The 15,622-nt window shown below is 36.6% G+C and overlaps 2 protein-coding genes across 2 annotated transcripts; both read right to left on the minus strand.

Annotated features, from left to right (window-relative positions):
- Positions 1–2,398: 2,398 nt before the first annotated feature.
- On the minus strand, positions 2,399–8,872 carry LOC145893953 (RCC1 and BTB domain-containing protein 1-like). Its single transcript, XM_082982362.1, has 13 exons — positions 8,348–8,872; positions 8,020–8,229; positions 7,802–7,952; positions 7,507–7,703; positions 7,175–7,267; positions 6,860–7,000; positions 6,550–6,672; positions 6,182–6,265; positions 5,955–6,056; positions 5,476–5,627; positions 5,082–5,233; positions 4,838–4,968; positions 2,399–3,065 (listed from the first exon to the last, which is right to left on the minus strand). Exons 2-13 carry the CDS (start codon positions 8,221–8,223, stop codon positions 2,925–2,927), a joined length of 1,671 nt encoding a protein of 556 aa, XP_082838488.1. The 5' UTR covers positions 8,224–8,229; positions 8,348–8,872; the 3' UTR covers positions 2,399–2,924.
- LOC145893952 (conserved oligomeric Golgi complex subunit 4-like) lies at positions 8,461–11,239 on the minus strand. The gene has a single exon (XM_082982361.1). It carries the CDS (start codon positions 11,184–11,186, stop codon positions 8,919–8,921), a length of 2,268 nt encoding a protein of 755 aa, XP_082838487.1. The 5' UTR covers positions 11,187–11,239; the 3' UTR covers positions 8,461–8,918.
- Between the last annotated feature and the right edge of the window lie 4,383 nt (positions 11,240–15,622).

Genomic DNA, 15,622 nt, shown 5'->3' on the forward strand with positions numbered 1-15,622 from the left:
AGGCCTGCAATAATCACGTGATTTGGGCTGCAAGTCGAGGTCCGCTGTGCAGAAACCGTTGTATTTGCATTGACCTATTGAAGTTGTGTTCTCAGCGTAATAAAATTTTTCGTGGGGTAGGTGTGTGACAGTGGCGTGGGGCAAAGTACATTTTCAGGTTTGACCTTCTTCAAAAATAACGTGGTGTACCTTTTAATGCTAAAACTCAACACGGTGTTTTTTTACTCCAAGTATAAAATGCATTTGTAATTTCATACATTGCTTTGTTTGAGACAGGCGTTTGTGAAAACAACTTCGTGAAACAAAAGTTATTTTGATACCTCGTAAATCGCACAAACCGTCACAAGTTACTCTTAAAATTACAGCAAGTAGTTAAAGCCTTGTTAAATAACAAGTAAACCCACATTGTGGCATAACCCCACAGATTTGAAGTCCCAAACGTTTCCGCGACTATTCTGACGTGATCATAAGAGATCCAGCACAAGGAGATGCGTGCCATGCACTATTGCAGCAAAGTGTTCCGAAGTGTGTCCAACAATTCCGAAATTCTTGCTCGTCGAGTAAAATCGAGCACATCCTATCACAGCTCAAATCAGCACAGGCGCGCACAATGAAACAAACAGGGAGTCGACGGTAATGTAAACGGCAGTAGCCTAATAGTAAGGTATTATATTACGGACAAAATTAAATCTATAGTGTAGTCTACCAAACAAACCACGCACCCAAAATGAAACGTATTTTATGGTATAAATGACATAAATTTATGGTATGGTATAGCTCAACTTTCAATGCAATATTTTGCCAAAAAACATGCACCTAAATTATATGCACAAAAGGGCCATAATAATCAATGAGAGCTACAGACAGGTGTACACACTGTTTCAATCTAAGGTCTCATCAGTGCAGCTGGTGACTGTGGCACAGGGCTAGCTGATGGTAGACCAGCACTTTAGGTTTTAACACATTGACGCGTTTACCAACACAGGCGGTCGCATATTCAAAACATAATCTACACAAACATTTTTATTTTTTTTTAATATGTGCGGCGTAATTAACAAAAACGGGCACAGATCAAATCAATCGGTTCCGAAGTATTAATACTCTGCAGGATATTTTCAGATGATCTGTTTATATTGGAAATCGTGACAAGTCATCTTGGTAAAATCATCACAAGGAAATTGCTCGAATTATAAACAAAAGGATGCTGACAGTTTTTTAGCGGAAAAATTATTTTCAGTCAGGTCACGATGACCCCGTATAACTTTCGCAAAACACTGAGTCACTCTTCCTCAAGGATTTATATAAGAGAGACACGGCAGTTGCTTTATCATGTCAATGAAGTAACAATATGGACAAGAGGTTTTTAGTACTTCTACTTGCTCTGTTGCTTGTGTGCGATGCAGCAGAAAATGGAAAGAAGTGGAGATGAAGGTGGAAGAAAAAACCAAAAAAATTCGTTGACCCAAGATATTTAAACCCTGTTGGTAAGTCAAAATTGCACAAAAAATATTGTGTGGCGACATACGATTATATTTTCTTGACAACTTTTGCATCAATTAACTTCCTATTTTTTAGGTGACAGTCATACGGAGTTTGATGGAAGAGCAGACAGAAAAGAAATCTTACGCGAACAAATTGAAGACTTGTTCGATTTTAGTGCTTAACACGAAAAAAGTAATGGGTTACACTTCAATAAAAACATGGCAATAAAATATATTGTTTGTTTTGACTTATCATTTAAAGTTCTATGTATATATATAGTTCCTACGGCAAAATGGGTCTTTGTATGGATTTAAACGGAAATTAATCCATGGGTCTTTGTATGGTATCCAAAATTTTATGCCTTATTATCGTATTGTTAGCGAATATATAGGATCAGTCCTTAAAATCATCTTTTGGTTGATGTTGATATATTTAGTTGCAGGCCTTGTAATGTAGCGCCTCAAAACAAATTTCAACAAAAAAAAAAAACAAATTGCGGTTCATGTAGTACAGCATTTTATTTTGCCCACTTTATACTCTGTCTGGTTGATCTGGGAATTGAAGCAAAACAAAATGAATTGTCAATCAATGCATGCAGTTAATATTTTTACTGGTTGCTGAACATAAACCAACTCATTAACTTGAAGTTCTTACTGCTGTTTTAGAAGTTTTGTGGTGAAACGCAATGATCTTTAATGTAAACATAATCTTAGTCAAACTCCAATGTCGTTAAACGTGGACCGCAGACTTACACAGTTAACCTCAAATCAATAAAAGACAGCAATATAAAATCAAAAACCTTGCGATGAATTTACGTAACTCTAAACCTGAGGATTCTTTAGTTGTTGTAATTTCAAGTTCTTTCTCGTCACTAATGAAAATAAAACACGTGTTCTGATTTTCTTTAATGCGTTTATTAAGACACAACAAAGCATGTGCGACGATAAAATAAACATGCATTTGTTTTTTGTGCAACTGCATTGGTAGAAAATAAAGATAATATTTTTAAATAAAAAAAATTGAAAGGTGTTTGACCAAGACATTAGCACACCATTGCAGCGCGAAGTCACAGTTATATGCGAACGTTTCGAGCATCAAAAACAACCAGGCGATGAAACAATAAATAGTCGACAGATTTTTCCTCTGAACACAGCACAAGAATAAATAAGAATAACACAAGTGCCTAAATATCAAAATACAGAATAAGAATACTTAAGCAAACATCCGTTGTTGAACTTATGAACAAAAGCTATTTTGTTCGGTAATTTTCACTTAATCCGTAAATTTAGCGCGAACAACCTAGAGAGTATCCACACTCTACTCCCATTAGAAATCAAAACAGCGAAAGTAATTCGCAAAACATGAAAAAACTCAGGAATTATCGAATCGTACATTGAGCATACAGAACACTGGGATGAGATGAGAAACTTGCAGATGGAGTTTTATCGCTTGAATGCCCCCTTCGCAGCTGCCTGCAGAATGAAGTTAAGCATCGTGTCTTTGTCAAGCATACGGAAGCTGTCCGTCTGTACCACGCGGGTCATGTGATTAAGACAAAATTGGAAACAGAAGTCCAGCAGATCCTGCGGGAGCACGGAGAGTTATTAAATTGTATTGACAGTTTGTGGCAAAGATTTTTTGATAAATTTAAACATAGTTCTTTCTTTAATAAATTTTGATTTAGTGATCGGAATAAAACAAATAAAATTGTCCTAAAATAACAACATCCGTTAAACTTATAAGGAGTTGTTTGCCGGTTAGAAACGTGATAATACTGACACCCGGAAAATTCTCTAATCATAAAATAACAAATGCCGACATCCTTACACAGGAAAAAATAATTTTCGTAAAGTCACGAAGTCCGCATATAACCAACACGCAAAACAGCACGGCTTGCGTCGGATGGAAGGATTAAAAATCGGAAACGGATGATTGTATATCAGCACAGTGACAATATGGACATGGGGCTGTGGAACAGTTTGCTCAGTAAATTTTGTACTTATTATTATTAAACATCTATAAAAAGTAAATGTGCAAATCTGTTTTTTTTGTGTCATTTGTCTGTCATTACATAATTTTTAGAAATGACACAAAAAAGCCGTTTCGGACACAATGTCCTAAAAGAAATTGACTGGTAGTTTATTGGAGCGTCTCATCGCTAGGCGAAAATGCGCTTTGTGTTGCCCCGGACGTCGCGTTTATGATTCTCGGCGAATCGTTTTCGAGCGGCCGACGGTCGATAAAACCCAGCAGGATGCGGATTTGCGACTATTATGCGATAAGAATACGGATACAGTTGCATGGTTTGGTACATTATTTGTAATTTAAACGACCGATTTCCTGAAAAGAGAAGTGATTCTATCTTTGGCCATGCGCAAATTTTTGTGCCAGACAATTTTCCGATAAACTCTGATGATATTATAGCATATGGCAATGATAGCATCAGAGCTTTGGCCGCATTTTATAAATTGGACCAAAATGATATCCAATCAGAATGGTCAAACTTTAAATTAGAAATAATGCGCAATTGCCAATCAGAAGATGATTGGCGTAAAGTGCTCAAAATAGCTGCTAAGCGGGATAACGATTGGCCAAATCTTTCGGTAATTGCAAATGTGTTACTTGTTTTTAATGCGGAAAACGCTACTGTTAAAAGGGGGTTTAGCTTATTAACACGCTTAAAAACCCCAATAAGAAACCGTTTGCAGTATTGCACCGCCGACACACTTATGCGTTTGAGGCTCAACGCATTATCGTTTAGAGAATTTGATTACGACAGTGCATATGCGCAATGGTCAAGTAACGCGAAACGATTGCGCTATAAATCTGATGCGTAGTATTGTGTCTTTGATGTGTTGCAAAGTTGTTGTTAATAAAGAATGCGTTTCGTTATTTCTTTTTGTTATATCGGCAAATTAAAATATTATATCGTAAATGACCAAAATAAATTGAAAATGTCCTAAATTTTTGATGGCATTTTGGTCATTTGACAGAAATTTTTGTAATGAAAAAAAAAACCCACTGCGAATGACAGCAACCTGTTCCAAAACAAATGACAAAATAATTTGAGCTGTTTGCTTTTTGGAAGTTGGAACTTATCAAATCCACTGCAACTAATCGAGTTTAATTCTCATCTAATTAATCGCTTAATGGAAGAAAAAACAGGTGGAAAAAGGTGCTACAGAAAAACAATAAACATGGATATATTTTGTCATATATTGGAGATGATTATATTTAATAAAAAAAAACAGCAATTTGCTTTTAAAACAAAATGTGGGTGACCTTTTTAGGAAAACAGCAGGAAAAACACAAAAATCTGATTCTGGTCAGTTTGTGGATGATAAGCAATACCGACCTGTGCTTGATACTTTATAGCAGCGGCGTAGAGAAGAGCTGCATTTTCCTCATTTATTCCTTCTTTGATAAGTCGCTGGCATTGAAACTTCAATCCATTTTCACAATACGAAGTGGCAAGATCAAGAAGACCTTTCAAAAATGTGTCAAATGATTATTCATGAAAAATTTTGAATGTGGTGGTTAAATTAAAAAAAAAACATATCACTGAATAAAGACAATTTTTCTCACAGGAAATGACTGACCTATTGCATCTTCAGGTGGAAGCTCAACATGATCTGTGTAAAGCCATTGTAAAAAGGAGAATACAACCGAGTAGCTGTAACCACTAATCTCAACAGTATCTTGGTCGTTCTCACCCCAATGGGACTGGAACATTCGACGAAAGTAATCACACCTGCAAGGTAGTTTCATAGTTTCGTTACAGAGACTTTTTGTATATGTCACAAGTAAAAAAGCCTAATGCAAATATTAACATGTTTTTTTTTCACTTAATGTTTACTCTTTATTCGCCAATATAGATCACCTAAGTCTACTTGCAGTAACGATTTAATGGAAATATGTATTTCATGAAACGCGGTTTCTAAAAATTTGAGCAGCAACAATGTTAGCAGACTAAGGGTCAGTAATGTAACAAACCTAATTTTTAGTAGTGCCTTGTGGACATATATCACTTTTCCATCGCTGACAATTTTTAAATCAGAAGTTGTCTCGTCATTAAAAGCAGCTGAGACACTCTGATGAACAGATGGTTCCGCCTCACTGCACACAAGCATTGGCCTCCAGCTGATCTTATGAAATAAAGGGTGTTTTGCTGTTTGTAAGTGAAAAGCATCACTGAACACATGTTATGAGTGTATGAGCAGTTTCAACACTTTATTATAGGTGTGCATGACTACTAAAATTGCTTGATTTTTTGCTGTTTTCATATTCCAGTTTGAAGCATTTTTTTAACATTCACCATGTACTGACATAACCCTATCAACCCAGCAGAAGTTTTGCAAAGCTTAGTCAACAAATCGTTTTAAAACTATTTGTAACAGAAAAAATAGCAAATATACCATAATGGATGCATGTCAGACTTCCATAGAATAAATTTTGAATAGCTATCCACTTACTGGTGGTCCACTAAAATGAGCAAACACAGCATTGAGATTAGAGAATGACGTCAGTTTGGGTTCAGCTGTTGGCTGCTGACGTAACTGCCCCCACATCCACACCTATTCACACAGTTTAAATTTTAGGACTAGAATCTAATAATCAAAATATATTTTGTTTGACTTCACAATTTTATGTAACTTCTACACCATAATATGCTGAAGAGAAACCAATTAAACACAAACACCTGTCCATTTTGATTTTGTGCTGCTGAACAATGGGAATAATGTGAAGTAGCAATAGTCACCACTCTTCCCATATTTGTGGCCACCTGCAACCAAACACAACACAATATATAAATATACATACAGATGTAAATGATAGGTGAGCAATTGAAAAAATATCCTGATATCCTAAAAATGCAAAAGCTTGCAGATTGTGTAAAAGTTAGTTCAGTTCCTGTTACTTTAAACAAAAAACTGACAGCCTTCTATTACAGCAAAAGCTAACACTTTTTGATTGTCAAGAGATAAAATACCTGTAATTATGTGTACCATGTGTGGCAAGTACCAGCATAAAAAAAACACTTGATATTTTCATGACGAAAAAACAAACCTGTAAAGGTGTAACAGTATTAGCTTTGTTGCCAGATCCAAGTTGCCCATAACTATTGGCACCCCAGCCAAACACCAAACCATCATCTGTCAATGCCAGTGTGTGGGCGTAACCACAAACAATCTGCAGAAAAATAATTAATAACATTGCCCTGTTAACAAGATGCACAGTTGAAGTTGAGCTTTATGCAGCATTACCCGACCAATAATATATTTCGTACAGGTTGGTTTTAAATACAATTTAAAATTTTTGTATTTATTATAAACTAAAATGCTGGCAACACAAGCATAACATGCATGCAAGGATAAACCTGTTGTATGACAACACCCTGCAGAGCAGCAATACGGCAGGGATTGGTTTGATTAACATTATTTCCTACGCCCAACTGCCCGTTTCCATTGTATCCCCAAGAATAGACTTCACCTGTATCAGTCACAGCTATGGAAGCAGTCTGCAGATAATTTTGAAATCTTTATTGCTAATAATCGGTAAAGACACTGAAAATGCTTTTTCTCCAAAGCGAAATATATTTGTCTTTTATACCAAGACTTGGTAGTTCACACTTCTGTGATTGTGCTAATAATCAGAACAAGAATAACTTTTCAAATCACAACAAAAGACTCACCTGCCCACATCCAATATTAACAATTCTTTTGTTACCGATACAGGCAGTTACTTTGCGAGGTGCACCTTGATTTGAGGTTGAACCTGAACCAACCTTTTCAACAAAGAAAATTAGTAATTACACTCCCGAATTACTATAGAAACAAAGTTATGCTGGAGAACAGATTATTTTCAATATCCTCCAATACATCCTGTATAATTGATATAAATTTATTCTGACACCCCTTTTCTTATGTAAGAAGTCAGCTTTAGTGAATAAACAAATTGATTTATGAAAAATCTTCTTTTTCAATCATAATTTTAGCAGACAAATTAAAACTACATATGATGTACCTGACCACAATTGTTGTAGCCCCACGCCCACACTTCCCCATCTACAGTTAGGACCATAGAGTGGTGACTACCACAAGCAACTTGCATAACTTTTCGACAAAAATGACGAGTAAGCAATGATGGAGTTAAACCAGGAGCAGTTCCTCCATTGCCAAGCTGCATGTAACTATTGTGACCCCAAGTGTAGACATCACCATCTGTATGTTAATGTAACAAAACAAAGAAAAAACAAATTTGTATAGATATACAGATAAATTAAAAAAAGAGTCAATTAAAAAGTATTGCAAAAACATACCCTCAGATAGGACAAGGACATGTGGTCCACATCCAGCTGACATGTCCACAATTTTCTTGCCATTAAAACACTCAATACAACGTGGTTCAAGTGAATTAAGGTTATCACCAACACCAAGACATCCACTAGTATTCATTCCTATTCCGTATGTCTATCACAAAATTCGAAAACTTTTTACATGTTCCATGTATATGAATTTTTCCTTTGAAGTCACTAACCTTGTCATCTAAAGTGGTGAAAATTAGTTCGGTGCCAAATTGACCAAATGTGTAAACACGACAGATCTTCATTCGGATTTCATTTGGCACTAAAGATAACAAAGGCCACAGCTCCATGTCACGAGATCGGCTTGTTCCGACCAGTGGAGTGCGCGTTATTTTGGCTTCGGCCATACCTTCAGTGATTGTTGGTTTGGATGACATATTTCTCTTATAAAAAAAGCAGAACTATGTCGCACTTTTTGAACATTCAAAAATACTTGGTTGATATAACTTGCTTTAAAATGTTTAGTCTGGTTTGTGAAAAACTAAGAAATTGCAATCATACCTTAAAATATTTTCTGTCAGTTCATGTCAGGTATTTAACTGTCTTTTTCATTTGTACGGAAATAAGTGATAAGGTTGAAGAAATTGTTTGTGTTACATGTGTTTCCTAAATACCTAATGATAAACAAGCTTTAATATTTAGACTATGGTTTGGGTAAATAGTTTTGTGCACCAATACAAATAATGAATTTAGAGAACTATAAAATGTTATCACAAATTACTATTGTTATTGCTTAAGGTGAATTCTAAACATAAATTTTTGACAACACAAGCATATCATAATTGACAGTCACAACATCAACATATAGCACCAAATCAAACAATGTCCAAGCTGGTTACATCACAACAGCTGTAAGTGTTAATGATACCGTGGCTGTCGCAATGTATCTTGAATAGTTAGGCTATAACTGTAAAATTAATTAAAGCACAAAAACAACAGAATATTCAAACACACTTCGCTGGAATGCCTGACAAAAATAAAATTGCACAAATCATTTGACCTAATTAGATCTAACTGTATAGAAGTTTTTGCACAATAAATTTCATCTTTTAATTTATTAAATTCTCCACCATCACAACTTTAATTTCCTTATGTCTTCTGATTTAAAGTCAATTCTCAAGGTAAGAACCTGTCTCACTTCAGCAGGTGTCAACCTCCAGGTCAGCAAACCAGCATTGTGTCCCCAATAGTCTTCAATTTCAGATACCTGCTCAAGGTTTAATATGGTGGAAACCTGTGTAAGTCTTGCAAAGCGGTCTCGGACTGTCCATGATGTTATAGATGTCAAGTAACTCACTAAAAGACGAATCTCCTTGTCAAAGAACAAGGCACCCAGTCTATTGTATGTTGTTTTAAAAACAGCCTTTTCCAGCTGGACAACAATTTCATTAACAAGATGGCTCACAAGCTGGTCAAATATGACAGTTGACAGTGCAGCTTGAAACTTGTTGATTATCACCTGTAAGTTGTACACAACCTCTTGCACCCATGGATCATTTGCTTCATACTCCAAAAGTTCATCATCACCAATACTGTGACTAACTGACAGGAAATTTGAAATTAAAGGCTTGACTTCGGGCTTTAAGGAGGAAGATGTCAACTCAGTCAAACCATTTTGTAGAATTCCCTGAAATTTAGTGGACAAAACAGCAAGATCTGAAAGACAACTTTCCAGCTTTGCTTTATCTTGGTCTGAAATGTGGGTAAAAACCTGGTACACTTCAGCCTCCAGACTCTTTTTAAGTGTCTGCACATGTTCACTGGCCACTTCACAGTTGTTTAAAGTGCACAAAAACTGCTGTCTCATATCTCTGGTCTGCTCGTCGACACTCTGCAGCTTTCCTTGTTGAAGAGATGTCTGCATAACATTGTACGCCGAACTGATGTTATCCAACATTCCACCAGAAGGAAATCCAACTTTTATATGGCTGACCAGTTCATCTCGGAAGTTGAGGTCCAGGACACTAGTTGCATGGTTTAGCATTGCACACACACAATCAATAGATGAACTTGTCATTGAACGCTTTATGCATTGCTTAAGAATGAAGAAACTGTCATCTGTCATACTTGATGTCAGATTACCAGTATCAATAGCATCCATTTGTATTGCTTTCGTAATAGACTCTCTCATATAAAATTCCTCCATTATAATATAATATCCAATCATCTCTTGAATAAGGTGACTGACTTCACACTGACTCAACCAGCTATTTAACTCTTGTCGTTGAACTTCTTTGACTTCCTCCGTGGGAAAAACTGTGTCAATATCCGAATAAACTCTACGCTTTATGAATCGCAAATACAACTCAGTTCTGGAACTTATCACTGTAACCTCAGACAGCAAGACTTCAAGATTCCTTGGGTCAACTCGAGTGGTTTCCTCCAACTTTTTGTTTGAAAACAAAGACTGTTGTACTTGTTGAGCAGTTTCTTTGAATTTTCTTAGTTGCATGAATTGATTTAAAATTTCCTTCACTTGTTTATCACATTCAGTTTGGATATTTTTAATCATTACAAACAATTTGCCTGGACCATAGTAAGTTTCCACCAGGGGCTGTTGTTTTTCAATAGTTCGGGCAATGCCCTCAAACAGCAATGTCAGGACATCGGCAAATAAAAGCTTGTACCTTGGTTGACTCGAATCCATGCCAAGTGCTTGATGAAGGTTTTCTTGCGAACTTTTTGATATTTCGTTACACAAGTATTTGGAAAATTTTTCTAAACCCTCATCTTCCATTTTAAGTAAGGGAAAAATTTTGAAAAATCTTTCAACTGACGCAAGATTACCTTCGTTGACAGCTGCATCAAACTGTTCAGAAACAGCTCTTGAAATTTCAATTCTTGCTTCCTTCAGCACTTTGAGTGAAGCATTAATACTTGAGCTTTCAGTTCCATCATGAATACTTTGTTTGATAACATTTTCATCCAAACATAAGTAGCGATGAATATTGGCGGCAGCTTTTTCATAATCATTAGTTTCCATGGCCGTTTTTACTCCATCAGTGCAAAACTTTAAATCTAGAATATCATCAACTCTTTGAATTGCCTGAAAGACCCTTGACTTGGCGACATCAAGCACCCGCACCTTAGAGCTTACATTTTCAGCTAAAGTGCATGTAAAATCTATGATGCCACAGAGATCACTGCAGTCCGTTTCTAGTAGCTCCAGACTAGGTAAAAATTTGTTTAGACCTTCGACCTTATCAGACACAGACAACTGTGCTTGGAAGAGTTCACTTAATTTTTTGGCCTGTTCTTCCTCGGCAAGCTTTGCTGTTTCAAAGGCCTTTTCAATTTCTTCAAGTGTAGTCAAATTACACACGTCAGTCTCTTGGCTCATGACTATTTTAATGTTTAATTAAGCAAAAAAAAAATTGTATTTTCCTTTATCGGTGTAACTACTGCGGATAAATGTTCAACGATAAAACACATTTTATTCCCACCATCAAACTTAAACCACACAATAATTTTTTACCCTAAAATACTTTATCTAAATGTCTACACTATTGCATGTCTGGTGTACAGTTTTCGTAATTCCATGACGAAGAAGCAACAGAAACAAACCAACCTGAGTTTGCAGAACATGATGTGCAACGTCACATGACGTCAGTGGCAATAATACATTGCAAGTATTTTAATCTCTACCGCCAACTGGCGGTCATTTATTAGCTATCCTTAAAGTGCATATGCCACGGCCATGACAACTTTGCGTAAAACTAATGGTACATCTAAAACAAACATATATCCAAAGTTTTTCGGTTCTGCGTCAACTATAAAATGTAGAAAAATGCACGAAAAGTAGCGGCGACCAAAAATTGTAAACCTTTTTACGCTGTGGCGTAATTGACATCACATAATGCGCTCGTGTCGAAAAAATGCATGGTTTACATAGGAGAAGGCGCCTTATATTGCAGATATCGAATAATTTCAAACATAGGAGAATCCACAGATTACGTTACCCCAAAGGTTAAGACAGTGCTTATCAACCTTTTCAAAGACTATCCGCACTTTTCTATGGCACGAAAATTTCATTCGCACAATGCGGCCAAACGTATAAAATGTAACCAGGGCGTCGATTGTTTAATGCGTGTCGAACATCCAAGAAAAATTGTCGTGCTTGTCGCAAAAATGTTGTATCTGGTAACTAACGCATGAGAAAGACCAGGTTTATTTCGATTACAGGATTCTTGTACTTAAATAAGTTTAGAATACAAGTTGAAATAACGACAAAAATTAAAAACCTTGCATATTGATGGGTGCTATGTCTCTTTTAACGTTCGTTCGATTGAACGAAAAATGGTACTTGTTTCGTAACAATGACACGTGTTCGGTAACAATGCTCCATGTTTGGAAACAATGGTAAGTTTAACGCGCTTATTCGCCGAACGTTAATACAAGCGTTGGGTGGTTTTTCATGGATTTTGTCCTATAATTTATTGTTGTTGCGTTTATTCAGTTGTTTAAACAGACACATTTTTGGGGTGGGAATCCCGAACGATGATGCCATTAAGTTTTCAACACTACGTAACCGTTCCAGTTAAATACTGTTGTTTGATATAATTTCTCTTTTAAATAATTGTTTGCGGTTTGAAATTAAACGACTTATACTGGCACCAACGTCTTCGAACCACTTTTGCCACCAGCATGTACGGCAAAAAAAATTGATAACTACATGTGAATAGGAAAATCGTCCAATCTTCTAAAAAAGAAAACTAGTAAGATCGATGTAAAGGTTGCAAGATTGGCGTGACCGATACATTAGGCCTAATTAAGTTATTACAGTAATTCAATTTATGGACTTTTGCAGATAAAAATAGCGTTGGTCTGTTCGTGGTACTGCATACCAGTATAACTCAACATTTATTCACGCCGCCCGTGTCGAACAGTGGCGTCGCGTGTCGAACAGTGGCGTCGCGTGTCGAACAGTGGCGTCGCGTGTCGAACACTTAGAATGGTGATAAAGGCATGAATCGACACCCTGTATGTAACTGATACTAACCTCCAGGCGGCATGATAAATTGCCCTCTCTTGAGCGTTTCTGCTGTGTAATTATATCGTTTTGTGTCCTACAGTTGACCGAACAAAGGGCGTTTTAGATTCACCGTGTAATCAACATGTGTTGCAATGTGACTTGCGCCTGTGGAATTACTGCGCGCCTCAGTAAGACTTAATTGCGTTCCTGGCGTTATTTGCCTGTTGGCTTTGGCTTTTAAACCTGCGCACCGTATTGTACAAATATATTTCTACTGTTTGTGATGATAGGGATGCAACGAAAGTTCGGTTTGCCGAATTTATTCGGCCGAAACCGAAACTTTTTTGCTGCATGCAACACTGGTACGCAAAGTTTAGTGTAGTTTGGAATCATAGTTCAAACTGTACAAGTGTGTTTTATTTGTATTAACTGTCATCGAAATAAACTTTAAGCAGTTGGTACAGCATTTTTTAAGTGCCAATAAAAGGTTGTATGATAGGATCAGATGCATTCCAGCACATGTTTTGTTTGATTTTAAGGAGATTTATACCAAAATTAGTTTCGGTATATTCGGCCGAATAAAAAAATGCTGATTCGGTGCATCACTAATTTGTGACTCAAGAAAACAACAGTTTCGAAATTAAAACGATTGGAACCGACGATTCCAGGGGAAGGATTAGCGTTGCTTATGGAAGCGAGTGTACGTAACCAAAATTATGAAAAATTCTTAGACTAAAAAACCTACTTATCAGGCGATTGTCATCCGCACTCATCCGCACCATGTTTGCCATTCGCACCACAAATTTTCATATCCGCACCAGTGCGGTGGTCCCACAGGTTGAAAAGCACTGGGTTAAGACATCACACAAAAATATGTCACTACGACGCTGTATCTGAGAAACCAGTCGTCGTATCAAGCTACTTTTTTCGCCAAAAATGTTTTAAAAGTTATAAAAATCTCTTAGTTTAATTATTAACATGTTTTATTTTTGCGTGTCACATGCACTTCAAGAAAGACATCCATCAAATAACAAAACGGGGTTTGCTAGATAAATTCCTGCCATATCTTAGAGCAACGAGTAGACATCGTAGAGACGTATACAGAAACTATAAGGTAAACCTCAGGACTAGAATTTAGCCTACAAGGATCAACTGCCAATTGCAAAGTGTTCTAGACTCGTAACCTTGTGCCAGAAGAACAGTTCTTTAAAAAGACTAAATACATTACTATACAATATTCCTCCTGCAAGTTGAACAATGCAGTTTCAACAATAAGTATAACAAAGCAGGATTCGTGAGTGACAAATGTATGGAAAACCTTTCATTTCAAAAAACCTTTTTATTGCGAACAATGATTCGTTAATTGTAATGTAGTTCAGCTCTAGTGTGATATTTTCATACGTAATCATCTTTCGCATGCTTAACAATTGTGCATGTGTCGCCGCGCAACACTTATATATACAAGAATGGCTCAACACTTGTAACTATATGTTATGGCCGAAAGTTAAAACGAAAGTCATTGTAATTACGCGTTCAACGCATCTCCAAGTGGTGATGTCCAACAAAACGACGAAAAACCAATTTCTGGTTTTGGTGGTACAATTTAGCAGGAAAAACTTGATGAGCTGGTGGCAGGTGAAAAAATGCTAGCCAGTAGAGGCAGCGAAAACCATGTCATTTAGGCAAACAAGCCATATAGGTAACTTAGGCAACCAAACTAACTAGGCTACGTAAATAAAGTTAAATTAAAGATAGGTATATTTTGGAAAATAATACATAAGGTCAAATTAAACATAACTACATTTCAACTAATCGGATAACAAACCCAAACATAAAACAACGTAGTTGGGGCACTTAGGTAATCAAGCCATACATGTAACTGACGTAATCGACCAAATTGGTAAGCAAGTTCAAGTTGCATTCAAGTTACGTAATAACTCCATGTTAGGAATAAACACGTGGCCAACCGCGGACTTTTTAAGCAGAGCGACTAGCGCCTGCTCGATTATAAATTAATAAACAAAGGACTAGGCCTACTGTGAGGGTGTAGACACCAAACCACTTCACGGACGGGCGAAACGGGATTTCCCCGGTTCATCGTGATATGGTTAAACTAGCTTTTCTGACATGTTTGTTGGAAATATCATTCTTTCTGAACTAAAATAGTTATCAAGGAAATGTATAGAGGTGTTTTAAAAGCAAGCAAAACATATTCCATCAACGAAACGTTTGTTTCGTTCACCACGTGCTTCGGCAATGCTACACACGTTCTAAAGTATCAAAATTCTTGGTCTTTAGGCAAATCTACCAAACAACAATATGCTCTTAGTGTGTATCGACGTTTTTGCATAAACAAACTAAATATTAGAGTTATAACGTTATAATATTGCAAAGTCTTCGTGAAAACTAATTTTGAGTAGCCACGCATGAAACGGGGAAATCCCGTTTCGCCCGTCCGTGAGGTGGTTTGAGCATAGTATAAGAGTATACTATGGTTTAAGTGTCTACCCACTGTGAGCAACTTCTAACACGCTTATTTATCATTGCAGATAGATTTGTTACACAATTCGCACCTGTGTCGGTGTATCAAAGTTTATTTAAAGCATTGACATGGACCTTAATTCAATAAACAACAAGAAACAATACAAATGCGTTTTTCGGACTCGCGGACTTTCCCTCATATAAAACCATCGAAAATAGTTCTTTTTGTTTGTTTTGCGTCACTGCACAGATTTCCAATTACAAAAGAACCGGATGCCGTTTCTTTATGGTTACAAATTTAAAATGCAACGTACGAGAGATAA

The sequence above is a fragment of the Ascidia mentula genome, chromosome 3, assembly GCF_947561715.1.
Source record: "Ascidia mentula chromosome 3, kaAscMent1.1, whole genome shotgun sequence".
NCBI classification, from domain to species: Eukaryota; Metazoa; Chordata; class Ascidiacea; order Phlebobranchia; family Ascidiidae; genus Ascidia; species Ascidia mentula.